Source organism: Parambassis ranga, chromosome 8 (genome assembly GCF_900634625.1).
Source record: "Parambassis ranga chromosome 8, fParRan2.1, whole genome shotgun sequence".
NCBI lineage: Eukaryota > Metazoa > Chordata > Actinopteri > Ambassidae > Parambassis > Parambassis ranga.
The window spans coordinates 17626820-17643372 of record NC_041029.1 but is presented as its reverse complement, the minus strand read 5'-3'; the positions used below and the strand labels follow the sequence as shown (position 1 = coordinate 17643372).

At 44.6% G+C, this 16553-nt stretch overlaps 3 protein-coding genes across 5 annotated transcripts; 2 read left to right on the top strand and 1 right to left on the bottom strand.

Annotated features, from left to right (window-relative positions):
- The first annotated feature begins 326 nt into the window (after positions 1–326).
- Positions 327–4551, top strand: tspan34b (tetraspanin 34b). The gene is made up of 8 exons (XM_028412854.1): positions 327–494; positions 2161–2231; positions 2314–2529; positions 3329–3403; positions 3484–3591; positions 3671–3808; positions 3897–3989; positions 4067–4551. Exons 2-8 carry the CDS (start codon positions 2175–2177, stop codon positions 4124–4126), a joined length of 747 nt encoding a protein of 248 aa, XP_028268655.1. The 5' UTR covers positions 327–494; positions 2161–2174; the 3' UTR covers positions 4127–4551.
- Positions 4552–6596: 2045 nt separating this feature from the next.
- On the top strand, positions 6597–14013 carry LOC114440184 (tetratricopeptide repeat protein 39A). 3 transcript variants are annotated; one of them, XM_028412489.1, is made up of 17 exons: positions 6597–6884; positions 7380–7484; positions 7813–7944; positions 8145–8197; positions 9199–9266; positions 9418–9482; positions 9633–9732; positions 9826–9891; positions 9977–10088; positions 10202–10269; positions 11132–11191; positions 11300–11461; positions 11535–11747; positions 11820–11931; positions 12011–12125; positions 12230–12346; positions 13311–14013. In XM_028412489.1, the coding sequence occupies exons 1-17, from the start codon at positions 6850–6852 to the stop codon at positions 13417–13419; spliced, it is 1692 nt and encodes a 563-aa protein (XP_028268290.1). In that variant the 5' UTR covers positions 6597–6849; the 3' UTR covers positions 13420–14013. The 3 variants fall into 3 exon arrangements, with proteins under 3 accessions (XP_028268290.1, XP_028268291.1, XP_028268292.1); XM_028412490.1 differs by having other exon boundaries at positions 6599–6884; positions 9977–10085; XM_028412491.1 differs by lacking the exons at positions 6597–6884; positions 7380–7484; positions 7813–7944 and having other exon boundaries at positions 8166–8197; positions 9204–9266.
- Positions 14014–15573, bottom strand: gadd45gip1 (growth arrest and DNA-damage-inducible, gamma interacting protein 1). The gene is made up of 2 exons (XM_028412492.1): positions 15149–15573; positions 14014–14409 (listed from the first exon to the last, which is right to left on the bottom strand). The coding sequence occupies exons 1-2, from the start codon at positions 15547–15549 to the stop codon at positions 14118–14120; spliced, it is 693 nt and encodes a 230-aa protein (XP_028268293.1). The 5' UTR covers positions 15550–15573; the 3' UTR covers positions 14014–14117.
- Positions 15574–16553: the final 980 nt, after the last annotated feature.

The window sequence follows — 16553 nt, the reverse complement described above, 5'->3', positions numbered from 1 at the left end:
GATGATGATGACTCCATGACTGACTCCAAGACTTGAGTCTATTGATCCTAATTACAAACTCTTACAGTCACAGTATTCGACCATATTTACAGACTGTGTTCAAATTAACACCTTGTGTGTGTGTGTTAAAAAGTCAGTGTGACTACACACAGGTGATCCAGGTGATCTCACCCTCCCTCCCCCTCTCTGCCTCCCACAGGAGCTTCCAGCCCAGCACCATGGTGATGCTATTATTCAGCTGCTTTGGTCACACCCACTCCCCCTCCCTCCCTCGTCTGCACTTATAAGCAGCCGACAGCCTTAAAATAAGAGCAGATTGTTGAAAAAGTCCCTCATAAGCTGGTGTAAGTGAGACACAGTGACAAAACCACGCGAAGAACAGCAGGCAGCGGGTCACTTTCAGAGGGTAGAAGTGTAGCACACTCCTCCAGCAGCAGCAGCAGCAGCGTCCATCATCAGCTTCAGACTTCACTCTTGGATTCCTCCTGTGGAAGGTAAGCCAAGGACTGACTGATCCGAGCCATACGAGGCCTCCTCCTCCTCTGTTTTTCTTCTTCTCCTCTTTCATGTGGTCGTTTTCTCTGTGTGTACCAACATAGTCAGGGATCCACCCAACAAAGATCCTTTGTCTCCTGGGACCTGCCTGTAATTATTCAGCTGAATGGCGTCTGTTGAGATTCGTCTGTCTCTGTGTGTGTGTGTGTGTGTCTTTGTTGTGGCTTATAATCAGAGACCAACTTCTAGAAAACAGCAAAGATTCTCCTTTTTTCATTCACTGCTGGTGCAAATGTTCCAAATTTGCATGTGACTGGAGCTCGTTAATACATCACCAGGCCGACTCCTCAGTGTCAGAGTGCAGTCAGTGACCAGGAGGAAGTGGGTAGGAGTTTTGGGGAGTCAAGGCAACCTCTCATTGCGTGTCAGACAACATCCTGCCCCCCCCCTCCCCACAGATGTATGATTAACTCGATGACTGAATGCTAAATGAAGTGACAAATCACTTCCTGTTGTGATGTCTGTCTGTGGAAGGTGTTGGAGTATTCACAGGATCCTTAGGAGCAGCCTGTTGCTACAAACAGCGGCGCTCCGTCGCTGTCTTCAGGGAGGACAGTTTATCTGTGTTGTCACGCCACACAATGGGCACTGTTCCTGCCTGCTGAACAAAGTAGAAGTACCAGAGAGCAGCGTGTTCGCGAGTTTTATGTAAATGTGTGCTGTTCTGAAGGCACACATACATACAAGTGACAGTAATAGTTGAGTGTGAAGTAGGAGAGCGGATGCTGTTATTTGCCTACACGACTGATGGAGAGAGAGGCGCCACTGACCACAGACTTTTCTATGCAAATACACAGTCTGTCTCAGGTTGATATATATTACAATTTTGTGTTTTTAAAAACACTTCCTCTTCTCTTTTTAATGCTAAAAGCCTTCCACTGTGAAAAGTTCCACATGTGTGTGTGTCTGTGTGTGGTGGTGGTGGCGGTGGTGGGGGGGGGGGTCACTCCCCCCCGCCTGACAGAGGAAATAACACCTTTATTAGAATGGCGTTAAGATAAAGCTCATGAAAACACATCGGTGAGATGATGAACGCTCCACACAGATGACACAAACAGTGCTTTTAGGCAGGCCTCGGCTAGTTTAGCTAATTGTGGATTAAATTAATAGAATAGAGGCTAAGTCATTAGGCAGACCAGAGGAACCTCACCTTAGCTGGTGAGTTTTTGTAATACTTCACAATAATATAAGATATATACCCTTTAAACATGTCCTTTTCTCTACTCGTAACCAAACAGCAACCTCAGCGGATGAAAATAAAAAGTGTTAAAAATTTGCAGTTCATCCTGCAGCCTGTAGGGGCTGGCTCTAAAAGCGCATCAACCCTCATAGGCTTGGTTTTGGACTTAAAACTACACAGTAACTGTGGCCATGGCCGCCTGGAGTGACAGGCGGGTGACGGCTCAGTGCTTCTGGTGTTTGGGTGGACTGTGACGCTGCCAACATGGCGGCAGTCAGAGCCTTCCACAGAGACTCAAACAGAACATAACCAAGCAAACATACTACAGCCAACATGCAGAGATCAGTTACTCCCACTTCAATGAACCTATGTGTCAAACAGGACAAAATCAACCTGACTAATGTTGTTTAATGTTTTACCTTCAGGTTCATCAGTAACGATGGGATGCTTCGGATTCCTCAAAGCCAGTATGATCTTCTTCAATGGCATCATCTTTGTAAGCAAAGACGCTCAATCTCCACCTGTCCACTATCAAGTATAAAATCCTCTGAGTGCTCCTTTAAACTCCTCCTCCTCAGTTGGCAGGTGCAGCCATCCTGGGTGTTGGGATCTGGGTGAAGGTGGACAGTGGTTCTATCCTCAGCTTCCTTGGAAAAATCGACAACGCACCACCAGAACTCGGTCAGGTTCTCAATATAGGCTACCTGCTGATTGCACTGGGGGCGCTGCTGGTTGTTATCGGCTTTCTCGGCTGCTGTGGAGTCATCAAGGAGAGCAGGTGTATGCTGCTGCTGGTAGGTTGTTGATGAGAGTTAAAGGGGATGTTTCACTTTAATATCTGCATGTTGGTGATTTAACTTACTCTGAAATACCTTTTACAACCTGTCCATGGGCTGTAATGTGACACCTTTGTCAGTTTTCTTAGCACTTTCCAATGAGAAAGAGCCACACTAATGTTATTCTGTACTAGCCAGCTAGCATCATTTGTTATTTTAAAAAAATAAATAGCTTATATGTTTAAATCACAAAGTCACAATACACAACACCAACCCTTGGTCTGTTTTGTACTTCTTTCTGCCACCCATTTAACTTAAAGTTTTAATTTAATTTAAACATATAAGCTATTTATTTTTTTTTAATATAACAAATGATGCTAGCTGGCTAGAAGAGGTTAGCTTAGCTCTTCAATAGCAGGTAAGTTCACATCATAAACATGTGTGTTATTCTGCTCCCTGCCACAAGGGGGAGACAAACATTCCGCACTTTAGCTTTAGACTAGAGGCGATTTTCAGGTGAGCTTCAGGTGAGTACTCTAAAAAGCTAGCAAGCTAATTACCTTTGCTTTATTTGATGAGTACTTTTAGGTTCTAGTTGGGTCCTTTATGTCGTCCACTAACATGGCGGAGGCAGCGTTTATGACCCATACCACAGCCACCTAGGGGGCAACTCACGTGTTTTAAAGAGCTGTCATGTCGTCGATCTTTATATACAGTCTATACTGAACTGTAAAAGCAATGTAGCTATGCTAAGCTAGCCTGCTGCTGTCTGTGGGTTTGTGTTCACAGTGTGATAACATTCTCGTCTTGTCTCTAGTTTTTCATCATCATCCTGCTCATCTTCATCGCAGAGGTTGCAGGAGCCATCGTGATTTTGGTGTTTAGACCTTTGGTAAGTTATTTCAAAAGCTTGTTTGAACACGTATGATATTAGCAGTCGGTTTGTTCACCGTTGGTACTTGCGTATTGTAGGCAGATGAGTTATTTGCCAAAGTTGGCATGGCAGCAGTTAAAAGCATCAAGAGCGACTACGGAAAAAACCCCGACGTCACCGGGCTGTGGGACACAACCATGGCCTCGGTACGTAACAAAGTTTCGGGCTCTTTCTTTTTCTTTTCTTTTTCTTTCTTGTTCTAACATGTTCTTTCTTCGCGCCTAGCTGAAATGTTGTGGCTTCTACAACGCTTCAGACTTTGTGGATTCCCCATATTACACCAGCCACAACAAGACCGTCCCGCCACAGTGCTGCAGGAGCACTGGAACTCCATGTAACCAAACCGTGGCCAACAGCGGCATGGTAAGGACTTTACAACAACAACAACACGATGTCCACAAGCATAAACGTTGCATTAAACCTCTACTTACTGATGTATTGGTTTCCTTAGCTCGTCAATGGCTGCTTCCCAACAATAAAGGGGCTGATTGATGGAAACACTGTAGTTATTGTAGGGGTAGCGCTGGGGATCGCAGCTCTGGAGGTAAAACAGACTTTTCATCATAAAACCTGACTTTTTAGCAGCATGTTTCACTAATACGAGCTGTTTATTCCACTCAGATATGTGCCATGGTCGTCTCAATGTCCCTTTACTGCAGAATAAAATCCACGCGGGCCTGAGCACAGAGCGGCCTCTGGCGCTGTGGTCACTGAAGCCTCGTGCGTTCCTGTGCTGCCTATGACGCCTCATCGTTGACAAGTGTCAAGACTTGTGCAATCAAAATTACTGAAGGACATAACTACGTCTATTTTTAATACATTTAAATTTAATACATGCCATGTATGAATGTAAGAACAGCTACACACGCCTCCACCTGGTGCCTCCACCTGGTGCCTCCACCCTTCAGCCTGAGGTCAGTTAGTGAGGAATTACATGAAAAACAAGTGTGATAATGAAACACAAGCTGGCAGCCACGTTGGAGTCAGGGAGCACTGCTGAGAATTCTGTTGTTGTTGATGCAGCTTGTAAAAAGGTGATATTATGTGTTGTATATGGTGATTTATTTTGAAATAAAGCCTTGATTTCCAGGGTCAGACTCACTAAATCTGGATGTTTTCAAGCTGCTTTAGTTTGTGTGGCTTCACAGTTTGGAAGGAAGAAGGAAACGGCCTCATTAATCACACTTTAACAAGCAAATCTGCCGAAGTGTGGCGACAAACAGAGGATAGAAGGAGCCATGGGGCGGAGACGTTCCAAAAAACATAAAATGTCAGTGTTAATGTGTAACCTCGAGCACATATCCTTAATTCTGGTGAGATTATTAGCTATAGCTGCCATCAGGGGAAAAATAAAGCTGCAGTTTCTTAACTGGAGTTAGTCATGCAGCAGGTTGGACTCTCACTTTGTATTTATAGTGCTGGAAAACTTCCTCCTTCTGGTGATCTTTGGAATGAGCTGGTTAATGTAAGTTCAGTGCAAGAGCTAAAATGTCTGAGATGTAGCTATAGCAGACGTCGTTTAAATCACTGATCACTGATCCACCAGACAATTATCTATCTTCATGTCTCATGTGTCAAATTAGTTCAGAGTGTAACAGGAAATGAATGTAAACAAGTAAACAAACAAACACACTGATGCTGTTTACACTTACACTCACATACATCCAGTGGTAGAAAGTAACGAAGTATTTGTACTTCATTACTTTACTTAAGTAATTTTTTATGTATTTCTTTACTCTCTTCTCTTCTTTACTGTACTTAAGTAATTTTTATGTATTTCTACTTAAGTAAAAATAACAGCACATACTTTCTCCTCTGACTCCATGCTGCAGCTGTTACCTGGACTTTCTCCTCCACTACATGTCTCCGGTGTCTGTAGTTCCTTGTTCCATGTGATGAACACAGTGCTGGACTGATGTGAGGTCAGACTCTGCATGGAGCTGGTGTCACGCTGCAGCTGTGTTTCTATAATGAGCCTCAGTCATGATGCCGGTGCTCTGGCTCAGTGAGCTAACTAGTTAGCTGCTGTCTGCTAACACAGGTCCATCCATGAATGATGAACATGAATCATCACATGAATCTACAGCAGGAACACTGACACAGTAAACATGCTGAATGCCTGTTTGTTATCAGCAGCCTCTCTGTTCACTTGATGCCCACAGCCTGCCTCATGACACACAGACCTGTCCACAGCTGCTTCTGGACTGAACATGTACATTAACTACACATGCTCCATTTTACTTTGATTATTTTAACCTGTTCAGATCCTTTGCAATGGAAATCAATCATATATATTCAGTGTGTGAGTACTTTTACTTTGAATACTTTAAGTACATTTAAAAGTACTTAAGACTTTTACTTAAGTAGGATTGTTGATGCAGCACTTCTACTTTTACTTGAGTATATATTTTGCTGAGTAATTGTACTTTTACTTAAGTACCAAGCTTCAGTACTTCCTCCACCTCTGGATACATCGGCCTCATCCTCACACTGTGCTGTGACCTACAGGACAAACAGAAACATGCTGTAAGTGGTGCAGGTGGACCAAAAAAACCTAACCTGTATTTTGTTGCTGCCATTTTAATTCAGACATTGTTTAGGTTCTAATTTACTTAGTGTAAGAATGTAGTAGAATAAAACAGTCACTAACAAGGATATGTGTATCACCATTGTGGTTTGGCTTTTTGATCATGAGGACTGCAGCTAATGGAACAAACACTGAGTTTAATTAAAACTTGTTTTATATTTTTCTCTCTATTATTATCTTTTTTTAACCTATTTTATATTTCCACTTTATTTTTGTTGTTGTTATATTGCATTATATTTGTGATTGTTTTTAAATCAGGACCACAGCGCCTCCCTGTGGCCGTCCTGTAGAACTACGTGTGAACTGACAGGTGTGAGCGCTCAGTCTGTTTCCAGGTTGCTGATCGTGGTTCATTGGTCATTTAACACATTGAACACAATGCGTTAACTCCTTCCTCCCTGTGACGTCATTCTCGTCACTGCTCCTTTCCATATGTCAGTGAACGCAACATTTTCAGTCCTGAAAAAAAATGAAAATATTGTGTGACTCATTAAAAACCCAACATAACGCCACTAAAGCTTGAAGTTTACTTGTGTTTTTAACCCTGATGTGACCCAGTTCCCCTCTGAGTGTGTGCGTGGCAGCAGCGGGGCCACAGAGGAGGAGCCAGCGCTCCGTCCCTCAGCGCTGGCTCCGCACAGATGCCTTCACTCGGTGAACATCCTCACAGCGCTCTGCCGTCATTTCTTCCGCAGGAGCAGAGTCTGCAGCTGCGCTCCGGTCTCTGGTTCTCTGCCTCTGGATGCTTCTCGGCTTGGTGCGGGTGTCGCGGAGCTGCTGACAGGTGTGTGGGCGCGCTGCCCGCCGCAGAGGGAACATGTCCAATGGGAAAAACGCGAATGCTGCGCAGAAGTGAGTACAGGACGCTGAAAGTTGGACTTAGAGCGCTGATTCAGCAGTTTTAATTAAAAAAACTCAGAGGAAACATGAGTACAGGTTCAGATGTTATATTCTTCCGCTCAGGAAGGTGTTTTTTTTCTTTGGTTTCCTGGAAGTCTGTAGTTTATTCTTCCTCGTGTTGCCTTTAAAATGGTGCCAGGCTGCTGCAGCAGGAAGGACTCTGCATGCTTTCAGTGCTGGGAGGCGGACAGACTTCTCCAGGAAGCAAAGCACACTGAGTGCAGAGCTCCTGTAGAGACTCTCAGTTTGACACTGATGCTACAAACATGCTACAAACATGCTGAACAGACAGACAGGAGGAACAGTTACTGTGTTTAATCCAGCTCCAGCTTATCTGTAGGTAGGATGTTTATCATGTGTGTGTCGGACACACACCTGACTCACAGTGAAGCACACTTGCATATATATATATATTTTTGTGCCTCCATGTTTGTATTCGGGCCACAGCTCCACTCAGATGACCCTGAAAGAGTGCCTGGATGACTGCATGGAGGCTCTGGACCTCTTCCTTAACAACCACTTCACCGAGAGCCTGGAGAGGCTGCGACCAAGGTAACACAGTAATCCAGAGCCACAGAGGGTTTATTAAAGCTGGAGGTGTGTGTGTGTGAAGAGGTGGCCTTCCTCTCAGGCTTCAGTTCTCCAGGATATGAAGTGTTTGCTGAGGCTGACGCCCAACGTGTGATTGATTCAACAGTCAACAGAGCGTGAGCCCTGCAGAATAAACAGCCGCGAGTTAGACGCCGCAGACGAATTAAAGAGCAGCAGATATTTGCTGTTATCTCTCGCCTGCAGGAAAATGTCTTCTGTTCCTAACGCTGCGTGTGTTTGCTGACCGTATCGAGGTGTTGACCCTGCGACTTCCATGTTTCCCATGCAGAGTGAATGAGAGCATGTACCACGCTCTTATTTACGCCACAGTGCTGGAAATGCAGGCCATGATGACCTTCCAGCACGAAGACATCAGCAACGCAGGAAACACCATGAAGAGCGCCCAGGAGGTCTGTCAGAGGTCAGCACGGCTTCCACACACCACAATTAAAAATGAGTCCGTGTCAGACTGTTTGACTCATGCAGTCATACAGGAGGCAAATTTTCAGAGGTGCATTTACATGTGTGGCTCCTCAATGACTATTTGCATGTGAGAAGCATGAGCTGATAGACGCATTTAATTGGTGGATGAATTGCTGTGTCCCTGTGTTTTTGTTTCAGGTTTCGGAGGAAATCTCAAAGTGTGACGAACAAGTCCGAGTCGCTGTCTGAAGGTAAGAGGCCTGCATGTCCTCCCGAGCCCTGTGGCTCTGTAGGACAGCATGCAGCATCCAGCATCCACACATCAGGGTGCATCTGTCAGTGTTACAGTAAAGGGGGGCTGGGTCCCAGGCCTTGATGGGTAGTCTTCTGGTTCCACTTCACAGTCGGGGTTATTGATGAGCAGTCATGTTTGAGTGGTTTTAGACAGATGTATATAAAGTGTGTGTTTGAGGACTAAATGAATGTGTTGTGTTTGTCAAGCAAACAGTAAGAAGTTCCATAAAAACCTTTTTGACAGTCACACCTGTGGCTAGTAAGCAAACTGAAGCTAGCATCTTGTTTGAATACTTGCACTGTGTTAGCTTCCAACAAATTTTGGGATTTTAAACTCGCCTTGCACTGTGTTGGCTGCGCTTCCTTAACCAGCAAGGGTTAACTAAGGGTTAACACAACCCCTGATCCGTTTTGTGCAGCCGAGTTACAGCCAGCTCATAGAAATGTATCATATAACTTGGTGAGATTATATCTAATCCAGAAGTATAGCTAGTGGAAGGATTTTCACACATGTGGCAACTCCCAGCTAGCTACACCGTTTGTTTGCCGTGGATTGGCGTGGATGTGATCGTTCGCTTTCACAGTCATTTTATCGTATATTAGTGTTTTTGTGACGAGCTGTGGTCCCAGCACTGATCCCTGGGGGACGCCAGGCTTCAGTATGATGCAAGCAGACATCTTGTTTTCCCATAATTATGGAAGGTCTGATAGGAAAACAGTTTCCACACTTGATCATGTGATTCCTATTTTTATTTTATCAAAGGAGCTGGAATTTATTCAATTATGCTCGATTTTACAAAAAAACATGGAATATGACATGAAATGAGTTTTGTTGGTTGACTATGTGTGGGTCTCTGTGTGTGTGTCTGTGGTTGTCTGTGTGTATGTCTCTGTGTGTGTGTGTGTGTGTCTGTGGTTGTCTGTGTGTGTGTGTGGGTCTGTGGTTGTGTTTTTGCAGTGCAGCTCCATGCAGAAGTGTGTTACGCCGAGTGTCAACTCCAGAGAGCTGCGCTCACCTTCCTGCAGGTGCAGTAAGCTTCTCTGCTTATTAAAACACCATGTGCTGTGTGACCTGATGTCACCTGAGTGCACCGAGCAACCGCACAACCAGTTTTCACAGATATGAACCCGGGTAACATGGCTGCCGTGTCTCCGTTTTTAATCTGATTCTCTGCAGGACGAGAACATGGTGAGTTTTATCAAAGGAGGCATCAAAGTGCGGAACAGTTACCTGATTTACAAGTAAGTGATCAATGGGAACATGCTTTGTGTTGGCTGATTGATAAGTTGGTGGCCTGCGATGGATGAGTTGAATAAAGGCTTCTGTGTGTTTGTGTCATGCCTCTTTTAATCACGTTGTTGTCACATGTTAATCTGTCCTCTATCATCCAGAGAGCTGCACTCCTTCATAAAGTCACACAGCTGCCACAAAGGAGCCAGCCACGTCCACCTAGAGGGAGGAATATCCTTTGGAGTAGGGGCGTTTAACCTGGTATGTCACACATATGGTGTGTGCGCTTGCACAAGTTGTGACTGCGTTGTCGTACATTAAAACTTAAAACTTACATTAAAACCTCTCCTGCAGACCCTCTCTCTGTTTCCTCCACGGATACTCAAAGTTTTGGAGTTTGCGGGTTTTTCCGGAGACAAGGTGCGATTACACACCACACACATTCACCTGCTCCACTCCTGTTACACCGTCATGGATGTTCTCTGCCTGTGCCGCCCTGTTTCAGGAGTACGGCCTGTCTCTGCTACGTGATGGTGCCACAGGCGTGAACCTGCGCTCCATGCTGTGCGCTCTGCTGCTGCTCTGCTACTACACCTTCCTCACCTTCATACTAGGTAGTGCTGTACCTGGTCCATGCATCAGAGAGGGGGGGGGGTCACAGACCGTCTCTGACTGTCATCATACGGTACTTTATCATATTAAGATTTGTATTTTTTATACTTCCTCTCAGGTACGGGTGAGGGAGAGGTGGCTGAAGCTGAAAGATTGCTGAAACCTTTCCGTCTCCGTTACCCACAGGTGAGTCGCTGTCCCACACGAGGGTTTGTTACTGAATTTTTCCCACATGAGGATTTTTGTTTTGTAATTTAACACAGAATATGAGGCTACGTTTACACATAGCCGGGTGTTTTGAAAAATGAATATATTTCCTTCCAAAAGAACTTTGTGCATGTCAACGCTCCCAAGAGCCGCCATGACTACTCCAGGCCTGTGGGTGGCAGTGTAGGAAGAAGGAGAGCTGTGCAAGCCAATCAGAAGCCACATGGACGCAGTCTTTCTCTCTGTGTAGGAAGTTGTTCCAGCATTGCTGAACCTGCTCTGACAGCCGTACTACACAAAAAAAGGTCGCAAGAACGTACACGCAAACTGCCGCAAACTCCATTTTTCTCCGTTTTTGTCAGTTCACATTGAAACACGATTACGGTGTTTTCAGAAAGAATCAGGCAAAAACTCTGTTTATGTGTAAATGAAAGGGACAAACGAAGGAACAGTCTTCGTTTTTACAGATGCCCTGTGTGTGGAAACAGGGTCTGAATGAAGTGAAAGATCCTTGTCGTCAGTGAGTTCTGTTGTTTCTATTGTTCCTTACATCCACATATTTTCTGCTTGTTTCTCACACACCCTGATTGCATTGATTTGATGGTCACTCCACCTTCTACACACTCCGTCCCTCCTGCACTCACGTGCTGCTCTCTGACTCACATTCCTGTAAATTCATGATCCCTGTTCCCACTCCGCCTCTCCCCACATGCCAGCCCATCCCAGAGAACAAACTCCGAGCGCTCTCACAGCGTGTACCTCACCACAAATGGACATAACTTGGTTAAACACACTGTATGTGCTGCGATGTAATTAGTTTTTGTTTGTTTTTTCTGTCCAGGGAGCGATATTCCTCTTCTTTGCCGGCAGAACTGAGGAAATCAAAGGCAACATTGACGAGGTGTGTCTAAGAAAATCTATATAGACACTCAGTGTCATAAAATACTGTGGTTACCATGGCAATATCATTGCCAATGAGCAAAATAACAGCGCCTCACTGTGTGTCCAGGCAGTGGCGCTCTTTGAAGATGGCTGCAAGGCCCAGCAGACGTGGAAGCAGTTCCACCACATGTGCTACTGGGAGCTGATGTGGTGCTTCACCTATAAACGCGCGTGGAAGATGGCGTACTTCTACGCAGACCTGCTGAGTCAGGAGAGCCGCTGGTCCAAGGTACAGAGCGAGAAGGACGGAGAAGACTCCTCCTCGGGAATCAATCAATACATTCTGGTCGTCTTTCTCCTAGGCAATGTATGTGTACATGAAAGCTGCTTACCTAAGCATGCTGCCAAAGGAAGAGGCCCGACCCTTCGGGGAGGACGAGGTGGAACTCTTCAGACAAGTGCCAACCTTCAAGCAGAAGATCGCAGGGAAGTCTCCTCCTACAGAGAAGTTTGCGATTCGTAAAGCCAGACGCTATAAGGCTGCCTGTCCGGTCAGACTGCCAGTACCAGTGCTGGTAAACACACACACACACTGTGTTCGAGCATGTTAACAGCTAACACACAGCTAACAGCTTGTGTCATCACAGGAGATGATGTACATGTGGAACGGTTTTAGTATGATCAGCAAATGTCCAGAGCTGACTGAAGGCATGATGCAGACGTTGGTGGAGGCAGAGCGCACCCTGCTGGAGTCTCCTGGTAATGCAGCTTCTCCAAACACCCAGACTTATAAACTCCTCATGTTGCTTTAGAGGGTGTCTTGTTTTTCCTCCTGCAGTGAACGAGTACGCGGTGGACGACCGCTGTTTGCTGCACATGCTGAAGGGTCTGTGTTTGAAGAACCAAGGTCTCCTGCAGGCTGCAGAGGAGTGCTTCAACAAAGTGTGTTCCAGGTGAGCTGTATGATGTCAGCGTGGCAGGAGCAGCGCTGGCAAAATGAAAAATGAATCGACACACCGTTCTGTAGAAATATTTAACCCCTTCTGTGTGTTCGCAGTGAAAAGAAGATCAGGTTTGATCACTACCTGGTGCCCAACTCACAGGTGGAGCTTAGCCTGCTCTATATCGATCAAGGTAGAAGGGAAGAAGCGATTAAACTTCTGCACAAGGCCAAGTAAGTCAGTTTTACATGAGCACTGCATGTGTGTAAATGTATTAGATTGTGAGGCAGCGATCATGTTTTCATAGCGCTGGTGCGCGCAGAGCAGGAAGAGAGTGACAACCAGCCAATACTCCTACAGGGTCCACCCGGAGGATTGATGATGTTTTTGTTTTATAGCTTCGGATGATTTATATTCTTCGTTTTAATGAGAAACTGCCGAACTAATCGGTTGCTATCGGATTGTAAAGAGAAGTTACACTAATTTAACACAAAGTGCATCAGAAGGAAACCTCCTACCTTTAAGGTTCAGCATAGATCATCTTGGATTTTTAATGCAACCGTTTGAGAATGTTTCGGTATGTGAGCTAGCTTCCCCGCTCTGTACAGCAATGCAGATTTATATTGTATTTATTAAGGTAAAAACTGAAGTTTGGTTGAACAGCAGCACAGAGTACACATGGTTTACATGGTTCGCTTAGCACTGCAGAAAGACTTGAAACATCTGGAATGTAAAGTACTCAGAATGTAATTAGTGAGCGTTAAAAGTCAAATCTCTCACATGTTCACTCTCCATGCTAAGCTAGGCTAACTGGCTATAGCTTCATATACTTATTTTAAAAAGTTCCACTCCTACTCATACTAAAATAACGCACTTTGGTAACACAATTAATATTAACACAAATGTACTTTATTACTTTTATATATTTATTTGTAACTTCACAAATGGAACGTCTTTACTTTAGTGGTGAGTATGATTGTGTTACAAAAGCTTCAGGTTCTGGTTTCCTTTTTTTTAAGTCAGCTCATGAACACTAGAGGTCGCTCTCAGCTTCTGTAAACACCAATATTTTGAAGTCAGTGGGGTTCGGATGAAGTGGCAGCAATAAAACAGTTGCTGTTTTGTCATTTGTACTTTCTGACATCCCAGATAATAAGATGTCGCTGCACTCTGGTGGTTTTCTCCTTTTTTTTGCAGACACAACTACAAAGATTACTCAATGGAGTCTCGTACTCAGTTTAGGATTCACGCTACTCTGGCCAAACTGAAGGCCGACCCCGCTGAGGACGAGGACACCCACCTGTGACTGGACCGTCCCTCCTGCTGGACTCTCAGGGTTAAGCTGAACACCATTGTCTAGTATTTTCTCACAGTTTCCTTTCAAATGGACCTTGAATTCAGCTTTAACACAGACTTGAGTGTGTGTACATATAAATATAAACACGCAGCGGCCACTTTATTTAATTTTTACGTTAATAATTACACACTAAATTTTAACAACTGATTTCACTGGAAATATTTAATGTAATAAATTCCAAGACTTCATGAAATGTATTATAACTAAAAAGATTTGATTATATATATATAATTAATTTGTAGGAACATTTTATTAGGTGTTCAGAAATTCATGGTATTTCACATGCGGCTGCAGAAACATCCAGTAGATGTTTTTTTTTTTTTATCTGGCCTGAAGACGTTTACGACCTGCAGCCAGTGTTGCATGCGGCGCCCCGTGTGTGTGTCTGTGCAGTGGAAATGTGTACAAACACAGCACAGCTACAAGGAGTGAACTCACTGCTGTCCACCTTCACCTTGGTGTGTTTGATTCCAGTGTGCTGATCAGGGGTGTGCACAGTGTGAACATTATTTTTGCATAAATAAAGTGTACTCATGAATCACATCCATTCTTTAGAATGTATTTTACATCAAATGTAGTCTGTACAAATATTATTTATTTTAGTTTTGTTGCCAAGGATCAACAGTCTAAAATGACTCCGTCCAAGACTATGACGAAGCAGCAGGCGGCGTGATGGGGGCCGCCATCTTCTCCTCTTTCATTCTCCGTTTGATCAGCTTCTTCCTCATCTTCTCCTCCTTTTCTATTTCGGCGACCATTTCCAAAAACTTTGGGCTGCGGGGATCCACGGCAAAGCCGAAACGTTCCTTGGCCTGGGCCAGCAGCCACGTACGTCGGGTCTTCTCCTCCTTTTGCTTTTGCTTGGCTTCCCGCTTTTGTCTGCGCCAGTCCTCGACCATCTTGGGCATCTTGGCCATGTTGTCTGCAATGATTTTCTCTCTGCAGAGGTAAAAGGAGCCATTAGCATGACAGACAGTGACGTGCATTGCAGTGATTGTGGGTTAAAGGTCAGTCCAGCTCAAGAAATGAATGCATTTACATAAAATTTCTACAAATTAAGACTGTATTCAAATGTATACGTTTCAGAAAAAAACTTGTTTATCTCTGCCTCTAATAATAACGCAGCACTTTAGGTTCGTTATCACAGTAGGTGGCGCTAAACCACCTAAACCCTGGTTGCTCCCTGTCACAAAGTTTACAAAAGATGGCGGCTACTCCTGCAGAGAGGTAGCGTGACGTCAGAAGAGCGCGACGATCCACCTGCACCTGGGAAAGTTACTCACCTCAGCAGAAACCGTAAGTGGCAGAAACCTTGTTAGCCTGAGCTGTGTCGTTTAGCCTAAATGATCATGGATTATTTTTTTAAGTTTGCTTTTATTAGTTTGGTAGAGTTTGACTCAAACTTACGACAAAGTTAAAGATCAATCTAAATACCGGGGGTGTCATAGTCGTGACTCTGTACGTCATCACAACAGAGGCTCAAACTGTAGCTACCTGGCACAAAATCCACGTGTAAGTAAGTGCGCTCACAATTAAAATATTGTCATTGTCATAGGTGAATTTTCCAGTTGCAAACACAAAGTAAACCTGCAATGACAGGTGTAAACCGGGGTTATTAAGCTAGCTGTCCGATGATGGGCACATCCATGTTAGCTAAATAGCATGCAAATAGACTTACTTTGCCAGTCGTTTTTCGGTTTCCTCCCTCTCCCTGGCTTCTATGTTCTTTAGCATCACCTCTAACGGAGGATTCCACTCTCTTTCCTCTGCAATAATTCTGTCCAGCTGCTCTTTAGAGGGCCACAATGAGGCAGGGTCGATGCCCGATGCTGAGCCGTAACGGCCGAACAGCTTCCGGTCATAGCGAGCCGTCTTCTGCCACTCCGGCGTCTTCTCGCTGTTCTTGTCGGGAATGTAAGACTCCCCGAGGTTCAGCTTCAGAGGTTTGGGGTTGTAGGACGCTGTCTGCAACAGAAACCCGCACCGAGAGTTCAGAGAAAGTACAGCGTTAGAGGATGAAATTCCATTTAAAGTCCTATACGTCGCTGCCGTCCTCCTACACAGCATGGAGGCCGCCATCTTTCTTCTGCTGCTAGAAGGACCCCGAGCACAGTCAAAGATGTCCGCAACAGTGCCTGTTCAAAAAGGTTTGAATTAACGCCGGCTAAATTGAAAAATCCCATGGTTTATACTAACTATTATTATTTTTTAGGACGCAATCTCTGTTTTAATAATAATAACAATAAAAATAACAATATTAATAGGTCGAATTTATAAATATTAAGTGTGCTTAGCTAAATGTTTTAAAACAAACAGTTGTTGAGAACTGATAAAATTGAAAGAATCAGTTTTAAAGCAACAAAGAATAAACTGTGAAAATAAAAGGTAACAGAGGTCAGAAGGTTCACAGAGACGTTTGACTCTTCAGGAGTTAAATTCAGTGGTGGGGGGTCTCGGTTGACTTGGAAGTAGTTGTGAGCAGGTGGGCTGTAGCCAAGGCACCGCTGCAAGAAAAAAAAAAGGGAGCCGAGGCTCTTTTAACACCTTCTTTGAACATTTAGGGACCACTGGCACGGGAATAAACCTCAGAAAGAAAGGATCTTTGTTTTAACCTCCTTAGCTCCACATCCTCCTTCCTCTTTTAGCAGCCTCCGCCCTCCCTCAACTTTTTATATTTGATTCCTTTTCAAGAAGTGGAGATGGAACAAATGGGGTTGCTCTGGAGTGCAGCACTTACAGAGACAGATGTCATCGCTTTTGTATCGTGGGAGCTCGCAGGGCTCTCCATCGTCATTAAAGATTTAGGGTTCCCATGGCAAGGGGTAGCTCTAGACTGAAGGTGGGGGTGGGCATGACAGAGGCTTAATTTGGCTTAGGAGCGATCTGGTGCCAAGCCCGGGGCTTTAGGGATCACATCAACGTCAGTCACAGGCAAATAGGCTTGTTAGCAGTTAGATGATAAGGGGATGGTGGCGGGATGACAGGTCTATTTCTGAGTGAGTGTGAGAGTGGGAGGGATGGCTGTTTAGGGAAGTTATATAGAACATGCTCACCTGAATTATAATTTGATTGCTTCTTAAAAT